The 20,105-nt window shown below is 40.0% G+C and overlaps 1 protein-coding gene across 1 annotated transcript in view; it reads right to left on the bottom strand.

The window, feature by feature from the left end:
- Positions 1-786: 786 nt before the first annotated feature.
- Positions 787-20,105, bottom strand: part of LOC131883880 (uncharacterized) — a 20,729-nt gene continuing 1,410 nt past the window's right edge. The window contains exons 2-39 of the mRNA XM_059231481.1: positions 19,859-20,013; positions 19,581-19,790; positions 19,381-19,520; positions 18,764-18,839; positions 18,559-18,693; positions 14,398-14,454; positions 14,192-14,335; positions 14,022-14,069; positions 13,830-13,958; positions 13,479-13,762; positions 12,891-13,129; positions 12,115-12,240; positions 11,961-12,052; positions 11,765-11,895; positions 11,545-11,698; positions 11,343-11,488; positions 11,182-11,276; positions 10,918-11,118; positions 9,585-9,892; positions 9,376-9,513; positions 9,209-9,316; positions 8,997-9,142; positions 8,816-8,936; positions 8,567-8,752; positions 7,137-7,315; positions 6,711-7,079; positions 5,665-6,640; positions 4,886-4,961; positions 4,625-4,821; positions 4,401-4,559; positions 3,852-4,314; positions 3,552-3,790; positions 3,248-3,490; positions 2,945-3,184; positions 2,730-2,869; positions 2,480-2,651; positions 2,213-2,409; positions 787-2,149 (exon numbers count right to left, since the gene is read on the bottom strand). Of these exons, the coding sequence (XP_059087464.1) occupies positions 1,928-2,149; positions 2,213-2,409; positions 2,480-2,651; positions 2,730-2,869; positions 2,945-3,184; positions 3,248-3,490; positions 3,552-3,790; positions 3,852-4,314; positions 4,401-4,559; positions 4,625-4,821; positions 4,886-4,961; positions 5,665-6,640; positions 6,711-7,079; positions 7,137-7,315; positions 8,567-8,752; positions 8,816-8,936; positions 8,997-9,142; positions 9,209-9,316; positions 9,376-9,513; positions 9,585-9,892; positions 10,918-11,118; positions 11,182-11,276; positions 11,343-11,488; positions 11,545-11,698; positions 11,765-11,895; positions 11,961-12,052; positions 12,115-12,240; positions 12,891-13,129; positions 13,479-13,762; positions 13,830-13,958; positions 14,022-14,069; positions 14,192-14,335; positions 14,398-14,454; positions 18,559-18,693; positions 18,764-18,839; positions 19,381-19,520; positions 19,581-19,790; positions 19,859-20,013 (7,441 nt within the window). The 3' untranslated portion in view covers positions 787-1,927. The remainder of the gene's footprint in view (positions 2,150-2,212; positions 2,410-2,479; positions 2,652-2,729; positions 2,870-2,944; positions 3,185-3,247; positions 3,491-3,551; positions 3,791-3,851; positions 4,315-4,400; positions 4,560-4,624; positions 4,822-4,885; positions 4,962-5,664; positions 6,641-6,710; positions 7,080-7,136; positions 7,316-8,566; positions 8,753-8,815; positions 8,937-8,996; positions 9,143-9,208; positions 9,317-9,375; positions 9,514-9,584; positions 9,893-10,917; positions 11,119-11,181; positions 11,277-11,342; positions 11,489-11,544; positions 11,699-11,764; positions 11,896-11,960; positions 12,053-12,114; positions 12,241-12,890; positions 13,130-13,478; positions 13,763-13,829; positions 13,959-14,021; positions 14,070-14,191; positions 14,336-14,397; positions 14,455-18,558; positions 18,694-18,763; positions 18,840-19,380; positions 19,521-19,580; positions 19,791-19,858; positions 20,014-20,105) is intronic.

The raw sequence follows: 20,105 nt of genomic DNA, 5'->3' as shown, positions 1-20,105 counted from the left end.
GAAACCCAGCTCGAGGTGGTTTGGGCCAAATGCGTTTCAGCACTTCGGTCTGGGCTGGGCTCTGATTAGCCCAGACGTCAAAAGGAGGAACAGAGGAAGTCAAACCATGGTGCGAAGTTCCTGGGAGATAAGAGTAAGAGCAAACTTACATTCGTCTGTTCTAAGCAAGCTCTAAAGCAGGACAAAAACGTACAAAATAATGCATGACCCCCTGAAGAGGAACTCTAACTGATCAAACAAAAATCAAAGAATATATTACTATGGAATGGACTGCAGATATTGAGTGAGCATCATCTCCCAATTTAAAGATTCAAGCCACTAGAGGGAAATGACTTCAGATTTTGACCCTCAATGCAGAAACTTCAGTGCGTTTTACTTTTTGAAACTGCTTGAGATCTAACAAGAACTGGGAATATGCAAGATACATACTTATGAAATATTCATTTATTGAGCAAACTTTTGGTGTGGGAGATGTTTGTAGCTGAACTAATCTAAGAGCTTGAGTTTATTGGCTCGAACCCAGGCCTCCGTTGCTGTAACGGATACCCATTTCGAAAGACAAACTTTGAACTCAGAAATAGACTGTATTTACAATACAACGTGACGCAATTTTCAAATAACAACGCAAAACGCAATATTAAAGGTCATTTGTGTGCTTTTAGAGGTGTTTGATTATTCCCATTTTGGGGGCACCTTTTTTTGTCAAACGTTGACCCGTCGGTCTCTTAAAGCTGAGCGAAAAGTGGAAAGATAAACACAAAAAATACACAGACCGGAAAGTGGGATGCTAAATGCCTTTATTTCGAGTTTTGTTTTTAACATGGCGCGTGAATGACAATGAAAAGTGATACATTTTGTGACACCCATGAATTCGAACAGAGACACCCGCCCATAACTATGCATGACATTGTAAAAGCAAGCCATTCAATTTGTTTTCCCATGGTAAATATCTCAGGAAAGTTTTCAGTGACTTGTCCTTTCAAAGAACCCAAGCGAATACTAACCTCAGGAAAGCCCTGGCCTGATCAAAAATGGTTGACATTGTCTGGAAGAACCTGAGTTTTGTAGATTTTTCCAGTCTTCTATTCATCGTCTTCAGAAGAATCTTATGCAATGACAGGAACTTTAGACAAACACAATTACTGGGTTTCTTATTTACTTCCATTCGCTAAATTCTAATTTCATTCGTCGTCATGTTCGTTAAAGCCCTACTAGGGAATCTTGGTTTTGTCTTGAAAACACTACTTAAATACTGGCTTAAAATGGATTTCCAAACGTTTTACCGAAACTGAAGAAACATATTTTAAGCTGAATATAAAGGCCGCGAAAATTGTCACGTTAGACATTTGATTTTGAAATCGCTTTAGGACCTTGTATAAAGCAAAAACTTCTTTCGTTTTGAATATTGGTGCAATATTAAGGTAAAAATATGCTTGGTTCAATCTTATTTCGCATTTTTTCTTACATGCTATCTTTAACCACGTCGACCTGGCCCACTCCAATTTAAGCAAAACTTTGGGACAAGCGAACGAAATCAGCATGAATGGCATAAAAATGGTTGAAAATGTGTTTTCTTCTGTTATTTTTACGTCGAAAAATATTTCATCCGGTTTTAAAAATATTTCTGAGATTTAGTTATACGTCAAATATTTCTTATCAGCTGATGTATAATTAGAACTTGCTCTTTTTCCTATTTGTCGCCTCTATTATTGCATGGCTTTATTTCGTCTCATGGAACTTGTCCTGTGGTGGTGGTTAATTGATCGCATTTTTTCACCTTTTTATATTCAATATACTAAGCCTATTCGTCCAAAGCTCATGTTATTCATTGGACTCCGATTTTAGCCATTGATATGACCGAAGAGAGCGAATTGGTATTTAATTGCTATTAACCCTCTCCAATGCCCATCACACACAAGCAAGCAGATCAAGAAATCGTATCTCGTGAATAAATCTCAAGTAATGAAATACCCTGTTTACCTAAAGAGGATTGACATTCGGTTAGTTTTTCCAAGTTGATCCACCAAGGTTCAAAACGAGAGCTAGAAACACACTCAATGGCAACCGTATCAAATCCGTGAGTAGCATTTTTTTTTATCAACAATGCAGGGTCCTCGCAAGAATATATCGTCTTACTTCCCACCCATCTCTGAAAATGAGACTGCCTGCAAAAGGGATTTATGCCCCTAATTAAACAGTGTCCATAACAAACCTCGTTGGTTGTCTTCAAGAAGCCAGCCTTTGAAGGGGATTCTAGTTTACATCGGGCTTTGCAATCAAACGAATCCATTCTTTGCTCCCCAGTTCTGGGATCCAACCAGATCCACTTAGAGGTTTGATTACCCAAATCCTGGCACTGAAGTTCCATTTCCTCATGAGCTGCGCCCTCGGAGTCTACTAACAATTCAGCTGCATTGTAAAAAGACAACAAAGATTGTGTTGGCACTCTCAATGTAAAATGAGTCATAAATGTGCTAACGTTCGAATTGGCATTTGGCTTTGATTTTAGCACCCGGCCCTGATTTATGACCAGCATTATGTCCTTCCACGTTGATGAAGGACTCGCGTTTTCGGACAATGAAGTCTAAATTGAGATCAAACGTGATCTCATCGTCAAAGAAATCCTGAAGGGGTTGACAGCTTGAGCTTGGCTGCAAAAAGTTTCAAAGAGTGAAGGTTTATTATGAAAATTAAAAGGCTTTTTTGTTAAGGAGCTCTCCATGAATTACCTGACAGCTTGGCATCTCCGTTCGATCTGTTCCCATGTTGTTCCAAACCCACTCGCCTTTACTTTCTCCCGGATATTGCTTGCACGTCATCTCAATAATTGGATAATATATGCTGGAAAAGAAGCTGTTTTGGTCGGGATCTGTAAAGAAGAAAAGGTTCTTCAGATGACTTAAACGAATTTCCAGCACATTTGCTGGGTTTCCAATTCAGTTACCTATGCAGGTGTATTGGGCTTTGGCACCAACTGTTTGGTTCATGTTCCAAGTTCGTATGAACAAGGCCTCGTCCAACGGTGGTTCCATGTCACACTTGGCCACACATTGGGGCATTGTTGGTAACGTGGTCCCTTCAAGGGACAATGCCCATTGATTGGCAGTTCCATCAGGATTGGGTCGACAATTGGCCACAATTTGAACATCTGATGAATTTGCACCCTTATGATTGAATGAGAGTCCTGAAGGAAATAACAATGTTACAAATGTACATTTCCCACATATCATTCCACGGTTAATATTACCTTCGTCACATTTATAGGTGACATTTCCGTCGGCCCAACGATTGCCGTTCCAATCTCTCGTCATGTGAGTTCCAGGCGATTGTGGCTCACTTGGACAATAGAAATCACATTTAGGGAGTGATGTTCGCTTGACGCCTTCATCGAAGTAAGACCATTTGCTGGTGGCATTGGATTCGTAGATGCAAGTGGCAGTGATGTTGCCGAGAGAAAAGGATGTATTCGTGATGCTTCGAAAAGTTGCACCTAAACAGATTGGATTGGTAAAGTCTGGTGTTCATGGAATGTAAGCCAAACATGCTCCTACTTGAATTGGAACATCTGACCACACCGCTAGATCCAGGGGTTTTGGCAACCAAGAACTTGTCCAAAACCTCTGCTTCGGCATTGGTAACATCCAACTCATCCCAGATATCCTGAGTGCAATCAGGGACTGAGCAATTCAAATTTTCCCAGGGAAGTGATGAACATTGAAATCTGGTCATATTGGAAACCGTCACATTTTCCGGGGTTCGACAACCAAGCGTTGAACTCACGGTCCATGTACTAGCAGGAAAAAGATCCGGGTCCATTAGTTGTTCAATCCACAAAATGAAAGTGTACTTACTCTTGTCCTGTGCATTTTGTTTCGAATTGTGTTTCATTGTTTTCAAACTTGAGGCCCTTTGGACAGAATGCTTGGAAGGATGTTGATATCACGGACTGGTTTTGGCCGTAATGAAGCCGATGGCTCATATTCCACCCCTTGGCAAACGTTGGTTCCAAAGGAGGAGGACACGTGATCGGAACACAAGCAGGTAATGTTTCATTGGGATCCAAGCTCCATTGAAAGTCATTCTGGCATGTTAAATTTAGATTGGTTGTTGGTGTTGATGGGTCCGGAGTGTAACCAGCCTTGCATTCGTAAACCGCATGGGTGGTATTGAGATAGTACTGATGATGGTAAGTAAGTAAGAGATTCTTATGTTGTAGGTCAGGGAGTCGTGAGCATCCCAGCTTCCACAAACGATAAGCTGTTACCACTGGTATCTGGTTATTAGCATTGAGACATTGAGCTTTGGGCAGAAACCCTAAAATGTAAGGTCATACTCATAGTTTCAATCCTTAAGTTTTTCAAGTGAAATAAAATGATAGCTCAGCTTTTAGTTGGGGTTACCGTTTTCAATGAACTTAAGGCAGGAACAACCCTCTGGTTCGAAAATAGACCATTGCCAATGGACTTCATCAGCAATGCAAGCGGACATGCAGTCAGAAGCATTGGTGGTGGAATTGGACATCTTGAACCAGGAGTCTGTATTGTCCTTCAACAAGCATTCTGGAATTATGGTTAGAATTATAGCTTATCACCATTATCTCTCCATGTTATATAACAGAGCCAACCTAGTTTTTCCAGCTCTGGAAATTGTGTATTGGGATCTGAAATTTCACAAAGAGCCCCTTCGACCTCAAGAGCCTCACAATCGGTTGCAATCCAAGGAAGAGGGTTGGATTGGCTGGTTAATTGATCGGTCATGACTTTAGCACACTCCTTGTCGACTTGTGGCTCTTCATCTTCATTAAGAATCGTTTGATTAAATCTGAAATAAACCGGGAAATATTTCATACTGTGACATGACATGCAAAAGAATTTCGCATTCTTACGCATTGGCCCAGTTTTGATAGTTGCTCAATTGTTGTCCATTAGAATGGGTCCATATCTTGTTCAACTTCTTTAGACCTAGATAATCAAAAGACTAAATAGAGATTGGCACACTAAGCGAATGAGGGGGCACATGCAGGTCCCCATTGGAATCAGCATCTATGGTAGACAAAACAGTATGTACACCAGGAAGTCAAATTGTCAGACCAAAAGTGTGAAGTAAGGCACGCAAGTCAACGCACAAAAAGGTGGCTGTGACACATCAAAAGGGGACTTTGTCACACATAAAGTGTGAAGTAGCACGTCAAATGTGTAATGTGGCCAATGCAAGCCAAAACAAGAAGAGATACCAAGACTATGAGTGTTAGAAAATAAACATTTTGCTATGACCTATTCTTGTAAAATACAAAAAAACTTCATGGATAGTTGGTTCGTTGGCTATTTGAAATGAAATATTCATTTTCCTTCTCCCTCAGGCAACGGAAATGAACAAGACGAGTGTTGAGATTTAACCTAAGGGTTTGTGTACTACTAGGCACATTCTTTTTGTGTACCGGACAATTTTACATGTGCCTTTTATGGCATGTTAATTATTGGTCTTATTAATTTCGTGGACTACTTTACTATATGTTGTGGCATATTTTTATTTGTGCTTCAATTTCTTTGTCGGTGTGCCAAAAACTTTTAGAGTGCTGCGTTCTAGTTTGGTGCGACCATTTCAATAATATCCGTACTAGTTCCCAAGAAATCACATTATTTCAGATCTAAACCCGAAACTTACCGATGACATAACTTCCTAAGCTCTCAGTATCTTCCTGCAAGGCCCGTGCTATTTCCAAGGCTTTGACCTTTGAATTGATGGTGACCAACTTGGCATCGCCACAAAGAGATTGCGCACTCATGTAGTTTTGGGAATCATCGTCCATTTGCTTGAACGAGTATAATCTTCCACCCGACCTAACTTCAACCCCTGGGTCTCTTGCATTCCGCTTCTTTCGTCGTAGATCATTGGGAGTTGGTGCTGGAGTAGATTTGGCTTCAGCGAAATCGCATCCACGTATCTCAAAGAATGGATTGAATTGGGACACGTTTCTTCGGTGAAGATCAATTTCAACCGCGTTTGCCATCAACGTTTTGGGTAAAGGTATTTGTTCTGCCATGCCACTTTGCTCTGGTTCAAAGGTCCATTTGATGCCATCAATTGACAACACGTCGTTGGTGATTTCCTCCTCGGAGTCACCAAAGCGCATGCCCAAAACTTCCCATGCTGTCGTCAAGTGTCTCAGAGTTTTCTTCACGCCAAATATTACTTTCAAGGTCAGGTTTTTGGGCGTGACGAATCCAGGTTCGGTGAAAACCTGGCTAAGATACTTGGCGCTGCTCTGTTTCTCGCCATTGAAGAATAACGAATCGACTGAATGATCCAAGGTCGATAAAAGAGGCTGTTGGCAAACCTCTTTGCTTTCAAAGGGGCAGTTGACTTTGGTTACTATGCCCGTTTTCGGAGACTTCAACAGGATCGTGTCCAGATCCCTCAAGATCGGAGAAGAAATCATGGCCATTTCGCAAGTTTCATACACGACATCCAAATCCGTAGTGGAGTAGATGGCCATAGAGTCCTCTCGTCCACAGGTTTGAAGGCCACATTTGCTGGTGCACGTGGTGGCTACTTCCTTTTCCGCCAAGGATACATCAGCACCCAAACAAGCGCATGTGCTAGTTTTTTCCTCTTCATCTTGGCTCATAATAGCTCCATACTAAAAGGAAGGAATTGTAGTTCAGATCTAGTTGGATTTGATTTGACTTATAAGGTGATTGACCACATACTTTCATGTCGTGGTTCAAACAGTAGATGGAGCATTCATAAGCCGAGCTGTCCTTGATCACAACCGAGTGTTGAAGGTCGCTTTCAAGGGAACTCTTTGTAAAGCACATGCCCTTCTTTGACATCTCCTGGACGCAGATATTGTAATCCTGTTCTGTCGGCTCTCTGTCGTCTTCAACAATTGAAATGAAGCTATCCGGATTGTCGATGGAAAACTGGTATGCAAAACCAGGGTATGTGGGTGTTGTAGCGTTGAATCCTTCGGTAGCGTAAGTACCGTCAGATAGTACAGAAAAAGGATGGTGCACGCTTCCACGGAGACCAATCTCAATTTTAAAGCCCGTGAGATTAAAGTTTTCATCTTTCCTGGCCTATCAGTCAAAGAGTGTGATTTGATCAAGTTTTAGACTCATTAAAGAGACAGTTACCAGAATGGTTTTGACTGCTTCGGCCAAATCAGATCGGTTGGTGGATGTCAGTGGCATTGGCAAATGTGCTCCATTGTCTTTGCACACTTCTTTTGGGTTCTTTGGCGGCGTTGGTTTTGGAAGTGCTATCAAACAACTCTTGCCCCCAGACAACATATGAGAACCAATGGGACATGGTACTAGACAAAAAGCGCTTATGATTAGAGGGCGGACAGAATAGGAAATTCTTGAAGGAGAATATGTCATGCTTCAAAAAAGTCAGAATCAAAATAACATGAAAGGTGAAAATGACAAAAATGCAAAAAAAAAAAAGAAAATAGATGATATCGTGATTTATAATCAAAAGCTGGCTAAGTGTGCCCCCAATTTTCACTGAATAGATTTTTGAAAATCTTAGTTTTCATAATTTTTTTAAACATGTACATTTTTTATGGGGGCTATAATACTATGAAGCAATAAAGTTAAAGTTGTTCCCTCTGATTTTAAGAAGTAGAAAATGCCAAGCCGTGTTTGGGTATTTTCGTCAAAATTTTAAACGGTATTTTTACCAATGTGCTACGGTTCTTTTCTGATACCCGACGTTTCTAAGAGCATTTATGAGCTTTGTCCCAACCTAGAATTTAGGGTCAATACTATTGAACGAAGAGGCTTAGTGTGTGTTTTGGGAACACGTTCAAGGCCTCGTGAATCCGGGCTAGTTCGAACAATGAAGTCCACCTCTATTCTTTCTCAGGCTCCTTTTTTGTACAATTTCTATCCCTGAAATATGTGCCGGTTGTCATTGATCCGGTAGCATCTAGTCAGCCTCGAACAAGTTCTGCTAACTCTGTTCCGTTGGCGAATCGGACTTGAATACTTCGGAGTTATGTTTTTAACTTTGACCTGTTAGGAGTTATATTCCCAGTAACGCTATGCCATAAGGAAGCCCGAAAAAAACACATTCTTACACATCTTGTTCATTCCATTAAGATTTCTATTAACTTGTGCTTTGTCAAAAATCAATGGGTAGGTCGATATCCTAAAGGAAGAAATCTAGGCAAAATGTTTCAGACATATTTCAAATCCATTCATACTTATGGTCAACAGTGGTGATAGAATCAAATCGTATTTCATATTCAAGGTTGCCAGAAAGCTTGAATAATGAAAGCACCAGCCGATTCCATCGTAACGTAAAATATAGAGTTTGGCCAAAAAGCAACCCTGGTTTGATGGAAGAAAAACCAGGGTTACTCTTTGAAGCTAACTAACGGGTTTCCCATTTTACACTGGTGCAGTAATGTCATATGCTATATATATATATAATATACAATATATATATATAAAATGACTGTCCTAGTTGTAACCTCCCGTGATTTGTTACCCATCAATACATATACATGTAAATAATAGTCATTCTACATATTAACAAGAACCCTTTTAAAGCATCTTACACTCTTTAAAGCAAACGGGATTGGTGGTTTCCGAATTAGATTGGGTGGCCACTATTTTTAATGCTTTCATTTGATCCGGTGCCACCCCAGGCAAGTCGTTCACCCCTGTCCCAGGTTGGCAGGGACTTTCCGCGCCTTCAATGGTCAAGCACATCCCGGCAATGAGACTTTGAGGCTTGGGACAGACTAAGAAGAAATAGTTGAAGGTCAAAATAGCTGCATTATTAAATTAAGACTAAATGTTTTTACTTGGCCGTGCGCATATGAATTTCTTCTTGGTTTCGCAGTCCTCAAAGGATCCATCGCTAACAAAGCAATCACTCTCATTTTTGCCACCCCAGAACGCACTTTTGCTTCCCAAGCCCATTATCTGTAAATAAACATGAAATTGGATGGGGTGGATGTAAAAGTGTTCTTTTGTTCAACTTACCTCAGCCCAAAATCCTATAGTAGGATCTTGCAACATTTCCTGCCCATTGGAACAAGCCTTTTCAGCGTCATCAAATTTTTTGAACAATTCAGGAATCATGATACATTGTTTCCCATACAAATACTCCTCATTGCTGCACGGTCCCTCTGAAAAAGTTGCCAAGTCCATGGAGAAATGCTTTCACAAATTCAAACAAATGATTCAAAACCCACTCCAATTGTTGCAGTGTTCCATCTTCCCATTGATTTTAAATTTAGCGTCCATGAAGACATTGGCAGCTTTGAGTTCATCGCAACTTTTAAACCCAAGGTCGAGCACCCCTGTGAAAAGTATACGAAAAGGTCTTTATATTGGTAGTACTACATTTAATCAGACAAACCTTCATCTCGGCTGTCAACAACTAAGGCCCATTTGTCGGCCTCTTCAAAACCGCAAAATTGAATGGGATTGCCCGGGCAAGGTAACAGTTTAGGTTCAGTACTCTCATTGGTACTCAATTGCAACTTGTCCACATCATCTAAGCATTTGCCAAGAGTGAAGCAGTGAAATAAGCTTTAATCATGGAGTCGATTGCATACAGTTCTGCACCTTTCAAGCAATAGCACGAGTGACCCACTAAAGCGGTGGTTTTGGTTCCTTTTCCAAAACAAAAGGCTGAACAAGCGGTTTGAGACATCATTGGGTGATCATACAAGATGTCCGCCATTTGCGAGAACGGTGAGCTTTCGTTGAGCTTGGCTATCTTGAAAGTTGGTGCCTTGGCAGCTTGACACAAATAGGCCCGTCTACCGCTCAAATCAAAGCAAGAGCTACGGTGAATCTCGATGGAACCATTAAAGACGAATTCGTAGCAAGAGCCATTCATTGCTCCTTTTGGGTTAGCCGGTATCTTTGAACTGAAAAGGCATTTGTTTTCATTCAAACATGTACTTTGTATGTCAGATATACCATCAAGTCTAAACTAAAAGGCTAAAGGGAACTAATAAATGCTTGCAACGAGCGATGAATTCAAAAAGATACTCTACAGTATACGAATATGGTTCGGGAAGAGTTTGAGAAATATGGTTGAATTATCAATCAGATTAATCTGCCCGATCTGCCGTTTGTCGAGTCAGGCTGGTTCCATAGCTCCACATGTCCTTTAAGCAACAGCTGTCTGCTGACTCATCGCCATTTTTGGGAGGTCACCGGCCTAATTTTCAACACAATGAAGGCAATAAAAAAAACCAAAATACAAGTCATCAGTTACACAAAACGCTGTCCTCAGGGTTTGAAAACCCATTTTAAAAAGTAGGGAACTCTGAAATTGCAAAAGTAAGTCCAAAACCGTTTTTAGCTTTATACACGAACTTCTAGAAACATGCAATGTGAACGAGCTTCCCGCCAAATCGGCCTGCTCTTGGTCATAGCTAATTCTGAGCCACTTTTCGAATTCAAGCAATAAAATGAGAAGCGTAGATCTCTTCAGTTAAAGGCAGTTCAAGTTTGCATTATTTACTTGTAAAGAGATTTGTTTCAAAGTTATGTTGCCAAATGCGTATATAGCTGACCAAGAGGAGGCCCAAAATTTGAATTTTATGTAGCGTTTACCACATAACTTTGGAAATAACTCTTGAGTTCCTTAAGAATGGTTTTGGGCTCTATTCAACAAGTTCCTATGGTCATAAGAAGTGCTTATTTGGAAAAAGTGGACAGTTTAAAAGATAAGAATTTTTTGCTTCCACTCACAGTCCGTGTTAATTGAACTGTGCCCTTCAATAATAAATGACCTGGCATTGTTCTTCTATACCTTATCAAAGTACTATTAAGCCCCAAAAGTTCTAGTGACTGCCCAAAAGATTTTGATGACGTCATCTCCTTTTCATGCTTTAATGTCCAAATGGCGACGACGGCTTTATCAAATAACTTGACCCAATCTTACCTTGGATTTCCCGTGGAGTGAAGACCATTCCCCGTCAGTTTGTCATGAAAAAAAACAATGAAGGCTCCTGTTCGAAAAGTCAAGTCTTGATTCTTTTCAGTGGGACGAAACAATGGATGATATTTGAAAATAGACATCAGAGAGGTCAAATTCCCGCCATTCAATTCCTGCACCAGATGTGCTTCTTGGCTTTGGCAAAAACTAAAACATACAAATCATTAGAAAAAGAAACACTTCTACATGATTCAAACTCATAAAACTTACGCGTTGATGTCAAAAACACTTTTCGCTCTTAAGTCTGATCCTGAAATCAACTTAAAGCAAGAGTCGCCGAGGCCCAAGAATCCATCTTTGCATACCTAACATCGTCGATTGCAAGATTGAATACCGTGTTATCACTTTTCAAATACAATATTAACAACTACCTTAGTTTGATCTGGATCCACCTTTGAATAGCAACACTCCAAATTCTCTTGTTCACTATTAATCACGTTATGACAACCATTGGTCGGGAGTAACCCTAACTTGAAGTGATCCAAACATGTGGATGGACTAGCAAACCCATTGGCATCTACATAAATGATTCAATTCAAAATAAACCGGCAAGATTAGTTTTTATGCACTTACTAATATTGATGGCCGTGAAATATGGAACTTTCGACTCTTCATCAAATCCCCCACAGGTTTGATACGGCTCTCCTGGACACGGGCGGGTACATCGATTTCCGGTTAACCTCTGCATATGTGCCATAGATCCATTGGAACATTGGCATCTCCAACCCTTTGGAACAATAAAATGACTTCATCTCGTAGTGAGAAAAATACCACCCCCGCAGGATCAACTTACTTGAACCAGACCTATGGGAGATCCTTGGCCTTTGCAAATGGTGGAGCACATTTGAATACTCATAAATGGATCTTCAACAACAGTATTGGGTTGAGAATGGTTTCCAATGTTCCCCCAACAACCCAACAACCCTACATAAGAGGCATTAATAAAAATGACGAGGTCTCAAGGAGAGTTTGGAGTTAGTCGATCTCACTTTTTGTGGACTGGATCGCTGACGGATACTGACAGTAGGAATGGACGTCCATAGAACCGCAATCGGTGGCCAAGTGACTCTCAGAGGAGTTCCTAGTAGTAGATATGTTAGTACCTGCTATTAGTTTGACTCGAACAATCTTACATGGTCTTACTTGATTTGATAGCTCCCACAACCTCCTGAAGTGGAGTTAATGATTGCCATTGAATCCGTTGTCTTTGCACCGTCGACATGAAAGAGCCTTTCTCCAATAGAGTTGGCGACATTGATGTGATCCCAGCTAAAGGAAAAAAGCCTAGCATATATTGATCCGTTTTCAATGTTGTAAGTCGCGCAAGTGTTAATTGAATTGCAGCTATGATGGCAATTGGCAATGTGCAAAGATAGTTCACTGTAATGTTGCAATATTTCAAATAAGCACAAGAAATCTGTCAAACTCTCAGTGTATCGAAGTTCTTCTTTTGAGCATTAAAACCCGGGTGCAAAGTGTACGTAGTTAGTTTTTTTTCGTGTAACTTAGATCAAAAACCGTTCGCTATTTTGAAACCTAAAGCCCAATTTGCTTGCGAGTGTTACTACTCCATTTACTGTTTTTTGTCACATCTATAAACTTTTATTCATATTAGGAAGCCTTTCAAACTCATCTGAGTTTTTGAATTAGGATCTAAAAAAGAAACTACTGCAATTTTTAATAGCACAGCACCCACTCTTCTCTTTTTGAGCAAAAAGTAAAAAAAGAGGTAAAAGCAGCGAGAAGACTATTCATTATGCCATTGACGTTACGTTGAATCAGGTTTTCCTATAAGCATTAATCCATACTTATTTTTTATTCGCCCTGTTTTCATCCCACTAGAGGGGGCTTCTCCTTTGGAGCAAAATGTTCAATTTTACCATCTTATTCTTGTTTGGGTAAGTCCAAAGGCAACTCACCGGGATTCGTTTGGATACATGCTTTTAATCGCCAAAGTGAGACCATCATCTGGGTTCATAGCCGAAATTTGACCCATTCGACGGAGATCTGAGCAAGTTCCATCATCTTTGGGACCGCTCTGGTTGGATCGAAAGAAGCAAGTTTTGGTGGATGGATCATAATAATCATAGAAATGGCAGGGTCCCAAATCGTCCAGTTCCACAAAGCCATCACCTTCTATACTAAATTCGATGGATACCTGAAATGTAAAGTCCATGCTTGTCAAATCAGTCCGAGGTTAAAGTAACATTTAAAAAAAAAAGGTCGGGAAAATTATCTGTAATAATAAAAAAAAGGTCGGAAAAAAAAATTGTACTAATAAAAAAGGATTGGAAAAAGCAATTTGTACTAATCAAAACAGATCGGAAAAATAGTTTGTTTTGCCGTTGAGGGTAAATTCCAGATGGCTGTTAAAACTAGTTTTCCTTACAGTAGCAACTCTTCAGGTTTACTTGTGTTCGGACTAGAATTCGCATTCAAACCTCTAGATTTGCTGCTCGACGGCAAAATAAGGTTTTTTCCGAGCTTTACTAATAATTAAAGATCACCTGGAACAATAAGTTCGAAGAGCTCCCACACATTGAATCTCCCGTCAGATTCACTTCTAAATATGTCCATTCAGATCGGCTGACCGTTCCCAAATCATGGACTTGGCCCATCCCATCCAAAAGACCATTCCATAGTAACTTCTCAAACCGAACCGAGGCTTGCAATAAACCCTCTGATCTTAAAAGCATCCCAAATGAACTTGACCGGACCCGGGAACATTCAAAAATGGTCCCTGATTCTAGAACCACTAATCCAGGGCCTTGAACTCGAACGAAGTGGTTCACTGTCAAACGTTTAAAGATAACTTTGGTTTTTGTTGAAAAGGTGGTGTTTCAATATGTTTTGCTAACCTGTGGGAACTACTTCTTCCGGAGCAGGCTCAGTCTTCCATTGGAATTTAGCAGGTTCAATGTTCCACAAGCAATAACCCTCATTCCATAGAGGAGACTCGAAATCACATGAAATGTCGCCAAAATGCGCTGGAAAATGGTATTGTTTAATATTGAATAAAACAAAACACATTCTGTATCGGAGTTCCTTACGTGAATGTGTGCAAATCGATTTTTGGTCCGTAAATGACGGATCTTCGGCTGAAATAATCGCAAATAAGGGTGTTTCATTTTGCTATTGTGGAGATTTTCAAGTCAGTTACCCGCATGTGATTCTTTTTCTATTATTAGTATTGTTATGATCTGAGGAGAATGTAATTTACCACTAGATCCAACTTGAATTGGGTCTGAGCATACGACTTGAAACGTTTGCCTATTACATGCTTCCCTCTCAAATTGGACCATTTCTGATTCCGTCTCGTTTGCAGGCAAAACACGTATCCTTGTTGCCGAACAACTTCCCAAATCTGAGCAACATCGAACCTTTTTTGATTAATGATCATACTCAAAGGCAATTAGAATAACTTACCACTCTCAGATGGCATCCAAACAAATGTCTCGGTTAACTGATCTCGTATTGCCACATCTGAAATAAGATAGATGTTGTATGTATGTCAGAAACTAATAAAGTCTCATTTTGATCATTCGTAGTCCTAGCAAATTCTTATAACAACTGCGACAGGTACAATCAGCCACTTTGGATGCCTGGTCTTATTTGGTACTATTAATTATTATTATAATAACTGTCATTATTAAACAATGATGTCATTCAGGAGCAGCTCATCTTTCTAAGAGCAACAATCACGATCGCATTTAAACACTTTGTTAAAAGTGTCCTCAATTTCAGAACCGATCGCCATGTACTGTTTAGCGGTCTTGATTCAAAGCAAGATATGGCAATATTTGGAAATAACTGACATTACTTATTTCTTGTCGATATTAGGTGTGTCGCAGCTGACTATTATATCCTTGTACTTTGCGACAAGGTAGCGGAGTAACGGAGTATCATCTTAATTTTAAACATAGAATTTAGTTGGGAATTTATGAGATAATTCAGTTAGAAGAAAGTCTGGAAAAAGCAGCATTAGCCCATTCCTCGGGCTCCTCAGGGCTCGAACGCCCTACCAAGCTTATTTGCTTGGACTGGAAGCAAAATGCTTTAAACTCTCAAAATTAACTCTCATTAAAAAAGTTTATACAACTACTATTGTTAGTCAATTTCTGTTTCTTAAGGAATGGCATGCATAAGATGATAAAGATGAAAATAAGTATTTCCATCCGAAACAATGACAAGCATTACCCTTTACTCGAGTTGCCTCAGGTATAGACTCAGAAAGCATTGGTCAGTTTTGAGCTTGATCAAAGGTCTGTGTAAAGAGTAATGAGTATAGTTGTAAAAAAAGGTCGAATATCTTTTTTAAACACGTTTTCCGGCTTTTTAGGGTCTATTCGCCTTTTTCCAGCTGTTTTGCCGTTTTCGAATATTTCGTCCATTTTTTGCACTTTATCCCCTTTCGCTCGAACGTTTGTGCTTCCTTCAACGCAGTGAGAGCACACAAAACACAAGAAATGCCATGACCGACGTCGAGATCACGTTCCAATGTTTGAAATCAGGGTGAGCTAAGGAGATGTCCCAACAAAGTTCAACGCTACATGGCGGAGAACTGTTGTTATGGGTCAACAAAACGCCTTGCACAGGTACCTAGGCATGTCTGGCTCTCTTTTTCTGATGCATTGAAGCATACTCTCCAAGACCACTTGAACCTGATATTGATGGAAAGCTTCACATAGCATTTTTTTATTTATTATTATTTTCATTTTTATTTTTGGTTTGCTTTTTCACGGGCTTGTCTAACCGCTACCGGGAATGTAATACCCAGTACTATTAAAATAAAAGGATATACCGTAATTTGTCTATTTATTACCTTTCAATCTTTATATGATATTTGGTCTACTAACAAATTAGAGTTGGCAGACCGAGCTACTCCTTGAATGTGGGGTTGATCAGGAATGCTATCTAAAACTTCGTCCAAGTCTGACTTGAAAGATGCTACTGGATCATTAAGGCCTACGTATTCCCTGCGAATATTAGAGGGAAGCAAATTAGACAATGAAGGAGCCCAAGAAAGAAGAGAAGAGAACTTTATTGCTCGAACTAGCCTAGAACGCATTAATGACGTAAAGTAATCTTCTAAAGATTTCTTCCGGCTTACCAGATTGAGGGGAAGACCGTTCGATTTTGGAAGTTTTAGTAAAACAATATCCAAACTAGCTACTTTTTTGGGTCCGTTGTAGTCTGTTTAAGGTCCAGAGGTTTTAAATTGGCAATCTAGCTTCTTTCATCTCAAATTATAAAAATACACCACAAAGTGCTTGTTTTCCGCATATCTCATCAACTATTTTCCCAACTATTTCGCCATTTCTCCCACTTTTTTTAGCCGCTATTTTGCCAAATCTAAGCGACTTTCTAATATAGCTCTAGTAATGAGTATTTAAAGCTCAACCCAATGAGAGAACGAATTTTTTTTCTCTTATGCGAACTTTATGAGAAAGATGAAACACTCCGTTGGGCCTTTTGAGGTTGGTGCGGAAGCTATGAGCAATGCAGATGATATGGCTAACATTCTAGGAGATCAGTTTTCTAGTGTGTTTTCAACCCCACTGAGTTTAAAAGTAACAGCTCATTACTCTGAAGATGAGTCTGTTGCGATTGAAAAGGTTAGTCAAATTGAGCAATCTCATGCTCATAGTTGCAGATCAAGATGCTTTAGCGGCCGTCAGGGAATTGAGGCTTTCAAGTTCTCCTGGTCCTGATGGCGTGACATCTCAGTTTCTGATGAGATGCTCACTGGTTCTTGCTCCTGTTTTGTCGTACTTGATGCGTTGCATCTTGGATCAGGGCAAGTTTCCATCTTCACTAAAGTTAGCTCATGTTGTTCCAATTTTTAAAGGGGGAGATAAGTCGCTCCCCAGTAATTACAGGCCGATTTCTCTCACTTCGAATATTGCGAAGGTGTTTGAGAAGATCATGAAGTTCAAACTTGTTGAATTTCTTGATATTCATGAAGTCCTTCCTCCAAGCCAACATGGGTTCCGAGCACAGTTTAGCACGGTTACCCAACTGATTGAGCATTTACTGTAGAGCAGGTCATTGAGGGACTGGAAAGGCATGAGTCAGTTGATGTTGTCTATCTTGATTTTGCCAAGGCCTTTGATAAAGAAGATCATGGCCTTTTGTTGAATAGACTCTATGAGATTGGGATCCAAGGTAAGGTTCTCAATTGGATAAGAAGCTTCATTTATGATAGGAAGCAAATTGTTAAGGTCGAGGGATCCCTTAGTGACATACATGATGTCAAGTCAGGTGTTCCCAGGGCTCCATCTTAGGGCCCCTCCTTTTAAAAATATTCGTTCCCCGCTTCAAAAGCTTGGAATTACTGCCAGTCTCTCTTCTTAATGCTGACGATACAAAGTTTTTTCTGGTAGGAATGGCCAAGATTCCAGTAGCTTGGCAAAGAACTTAGATCGAATCTACTCATGGGTAAATGAGAGTGATATGGCCCTGAACGGAATGAAATTCCTCTCAATGACCTTCGGGTCGAGTCCCTTGAAAACTCCACTCGTAGATAATGGAGGTAAAGATATTGAGCAGGTCTCATCTATGAAAGATTTAGGTGTAGTCGTCCAAAATAATGGAAAGTTCGATGAGGATATCCAGTTCAAAGTTGGTAAAGCTTTTCAAACATGTGGTTGGATATATCGCAAATTTAAGTCCAGAGACAGCATCACGATGGTAACTCTGTACAAGTCGATTGTTCAACCACATCTTGAATATGCCTCACCCATTTGGGCTCCAATGTGTTCAGTAGGTTTGCAAAAGGTTGAACAAGTCCAAAGATGTTTCACTCGGAACATCACAGGAATGAGAGAGCTCTTGAATTCATAGAAGCTGGGACTATACCGTACAGTGTCCAGAGAAGGTACGAAAGGTATCCGAGACTGTGCGTCTTCAAAAGCATTTGAGCTTTGTCCCAACCCAGGATTTAGGGTCAATTCCAGTCACCGTCGAGGCTTAATGTGCGTTTTGAGAGCACCTTCAAGCCCTCAAGAATCCTGGCTAGTTCACTTCTCTTCTTTCTCGGGCTCCTTCATTGTCTAATTTGCTTCCCTCTAATATTCGCAGGGAATGCGTAGGCCTTAATGATCCAGTAGCATCTTTCAAGTCAGACTTGGACGAAGTTTTAGATAGCATTCCTGATCAACCCCACATTCAAGGACTAGCTCGGTCTGCCAACTCTAATTTGTTAGTAGACCAAATATCATATAAAGATAGAAGGGTAATAAATAGACGAATTATATCCATTCATTCTAATAGTACTGGGTGGTATTACATTCCCGGTAGCGGTTAGACAAGCCCATGAAACACCAAACCAAAAAAAAGGAATGGAATGAGCTGACACCACGTAGGTAAGATCTTACCAACATTGTGTTAGTTAGATATTTTGTTCCCACGAGGTACTGAATTTGAAAACTTATTGCAAGTGGTTGAGGTGGAAGAGGTCAAACTTGGTGAACTATCGTGAAAGAAAATGCATTCGGTTTATATGGATAAGAGTTGCGTTCCCCCTCCCCACCTCTCTGTCCAGTGGTGCCGCCGTCCTTCAAACGTTTTAAAGATGAACTAACTTACGCTTTGCATAGGATAAATGCAGCGAATCGAGATCGGTGGAATTTGTAGCACAAGCACTGTTGTCGGGCTTTCCAATTGACTCCGAGATTGTGATGCATCTTCCTTTGTATAATTGCCCAGGTGCCGAGCACAGAGCTAAGAAAAAAATCCGAATACTGTTGATTGATCATATTCAAGAGCGTATTCGTTTCCGGGATAATTTTACCCTGTTGAAGTTCCAGCATGCCGTTTACAAGCGCTGCAGATTCATTTAGAACTTCGGACACTAAGTGCAATTGGACCTGAAATGAGATTTTGTCAAGGAATGATATACCATGACTGCATGGTAAAAATACCCTTTAAAGTTTTGACTTAAATACCCAAAGACGTCTTGACATTTTTCTACCTCAAAAAATCACAAGGACCAAACTTGATTTTATTGCTTTATTGTATTTTAGCCCACATAAAAAAACTTGCATGCCTAAAAGCATTGTAAAAACTAAAAAATTTAAAAACCTGTTCAATGTAAATTGGGAGCACACTGAGATAGCACCTGATTATTAATCATGATATCACCTATTGCACCGCTACTTAGTTAGATGGGATTTAATGATCCAAATTTCATCGTTGTTTGCGCCAAAATGAAACCCAGTGAAAATTTAGTTCAATTTACAAAAGAATTAATACCGATTTAAATTTAAAAAAAAGATTCCTTCTTCCTGCAGCGATCCCCCAAAAGTATGATATTTGTACAAGAGATGAAATAGTGCCCCGAATATTTGCGATGCAATAACTAAGAGTTTTGGCCAAATTTGTTAGCATATTTTTTCAGGAAATCATTACTTCATGAGAGTTGACAATAATTTGTCCATCACCATTGGTTTGATCAGAGCAAGATGATTCAGCTGCAGAAACTGAATCTCCGCTCACAATCTGCATGCATGTACCATCCACCAAGGTGAAGTTTGGACTGCATCTCAATTCTGGAAAACAAGCCTCAAAATCATTCTCATAAATGATTAGCAATTACATCCTGAGTTCACCCGTTTGTTGACAAATAACCCCAGCACTGTTTTTTGGATCTCCTAGTTCAAATGCTTTGTCTCGAAATATAACCGGATTAAGTTGATTTTTGAGACCAACAATTTTTGATTGACTGCTGTTTGATTTGAAAATCATGGCGGCTTTGGGGAAGTGTCCAATCCGATGGCCTTTGGCATTGTACACCTCTTGATGTTCACTGATCTTAAAACCTAAAGGTTCAAAATAACATGATTTAGCCCGACATTAATTTATTGATCACTTGAGAGGTTTCGTGTACCTGTCCAAAATTCTTCTGATGAATTCGAAGATTCAAAAAGAGCCAACCACGTTAGATGGTGGTTAGGAGAGGCCAAACGACCGAGGTTGTCTTGACAAAAGTTGAAGGCCTCTTTATAGGTCAGGGTTTCATTGTGGATCAAGAAACATACTCCCCTACAATTCAAGCATTCATTTCGATGAGTAATCAATTCAAGAGGATCGCACAAAAACATTTCAAGCCAGAGTCAAGATTGGTTCAAGGTTGA

Source organism: Tigriopus californicus, chromosome 7 (genome assembly GCF_007210705.1).
Source record: "Tigriopus californicus strain San Diego chromosome 7, Tcal_SD_v2.1, whole genome shotgun sequence".
NCBI classification, from domain to species: Eukaryota; Metazoa; Arthropoda; class Copepoda; order Harpacticoida; family Harpacticidae; genus Tigriopus; species Tigriopus californicus.
Note: the sequence above shows the minus strand (reverse complement) of the source record. Positions and strands in the feature narration are given on the sequence as shown.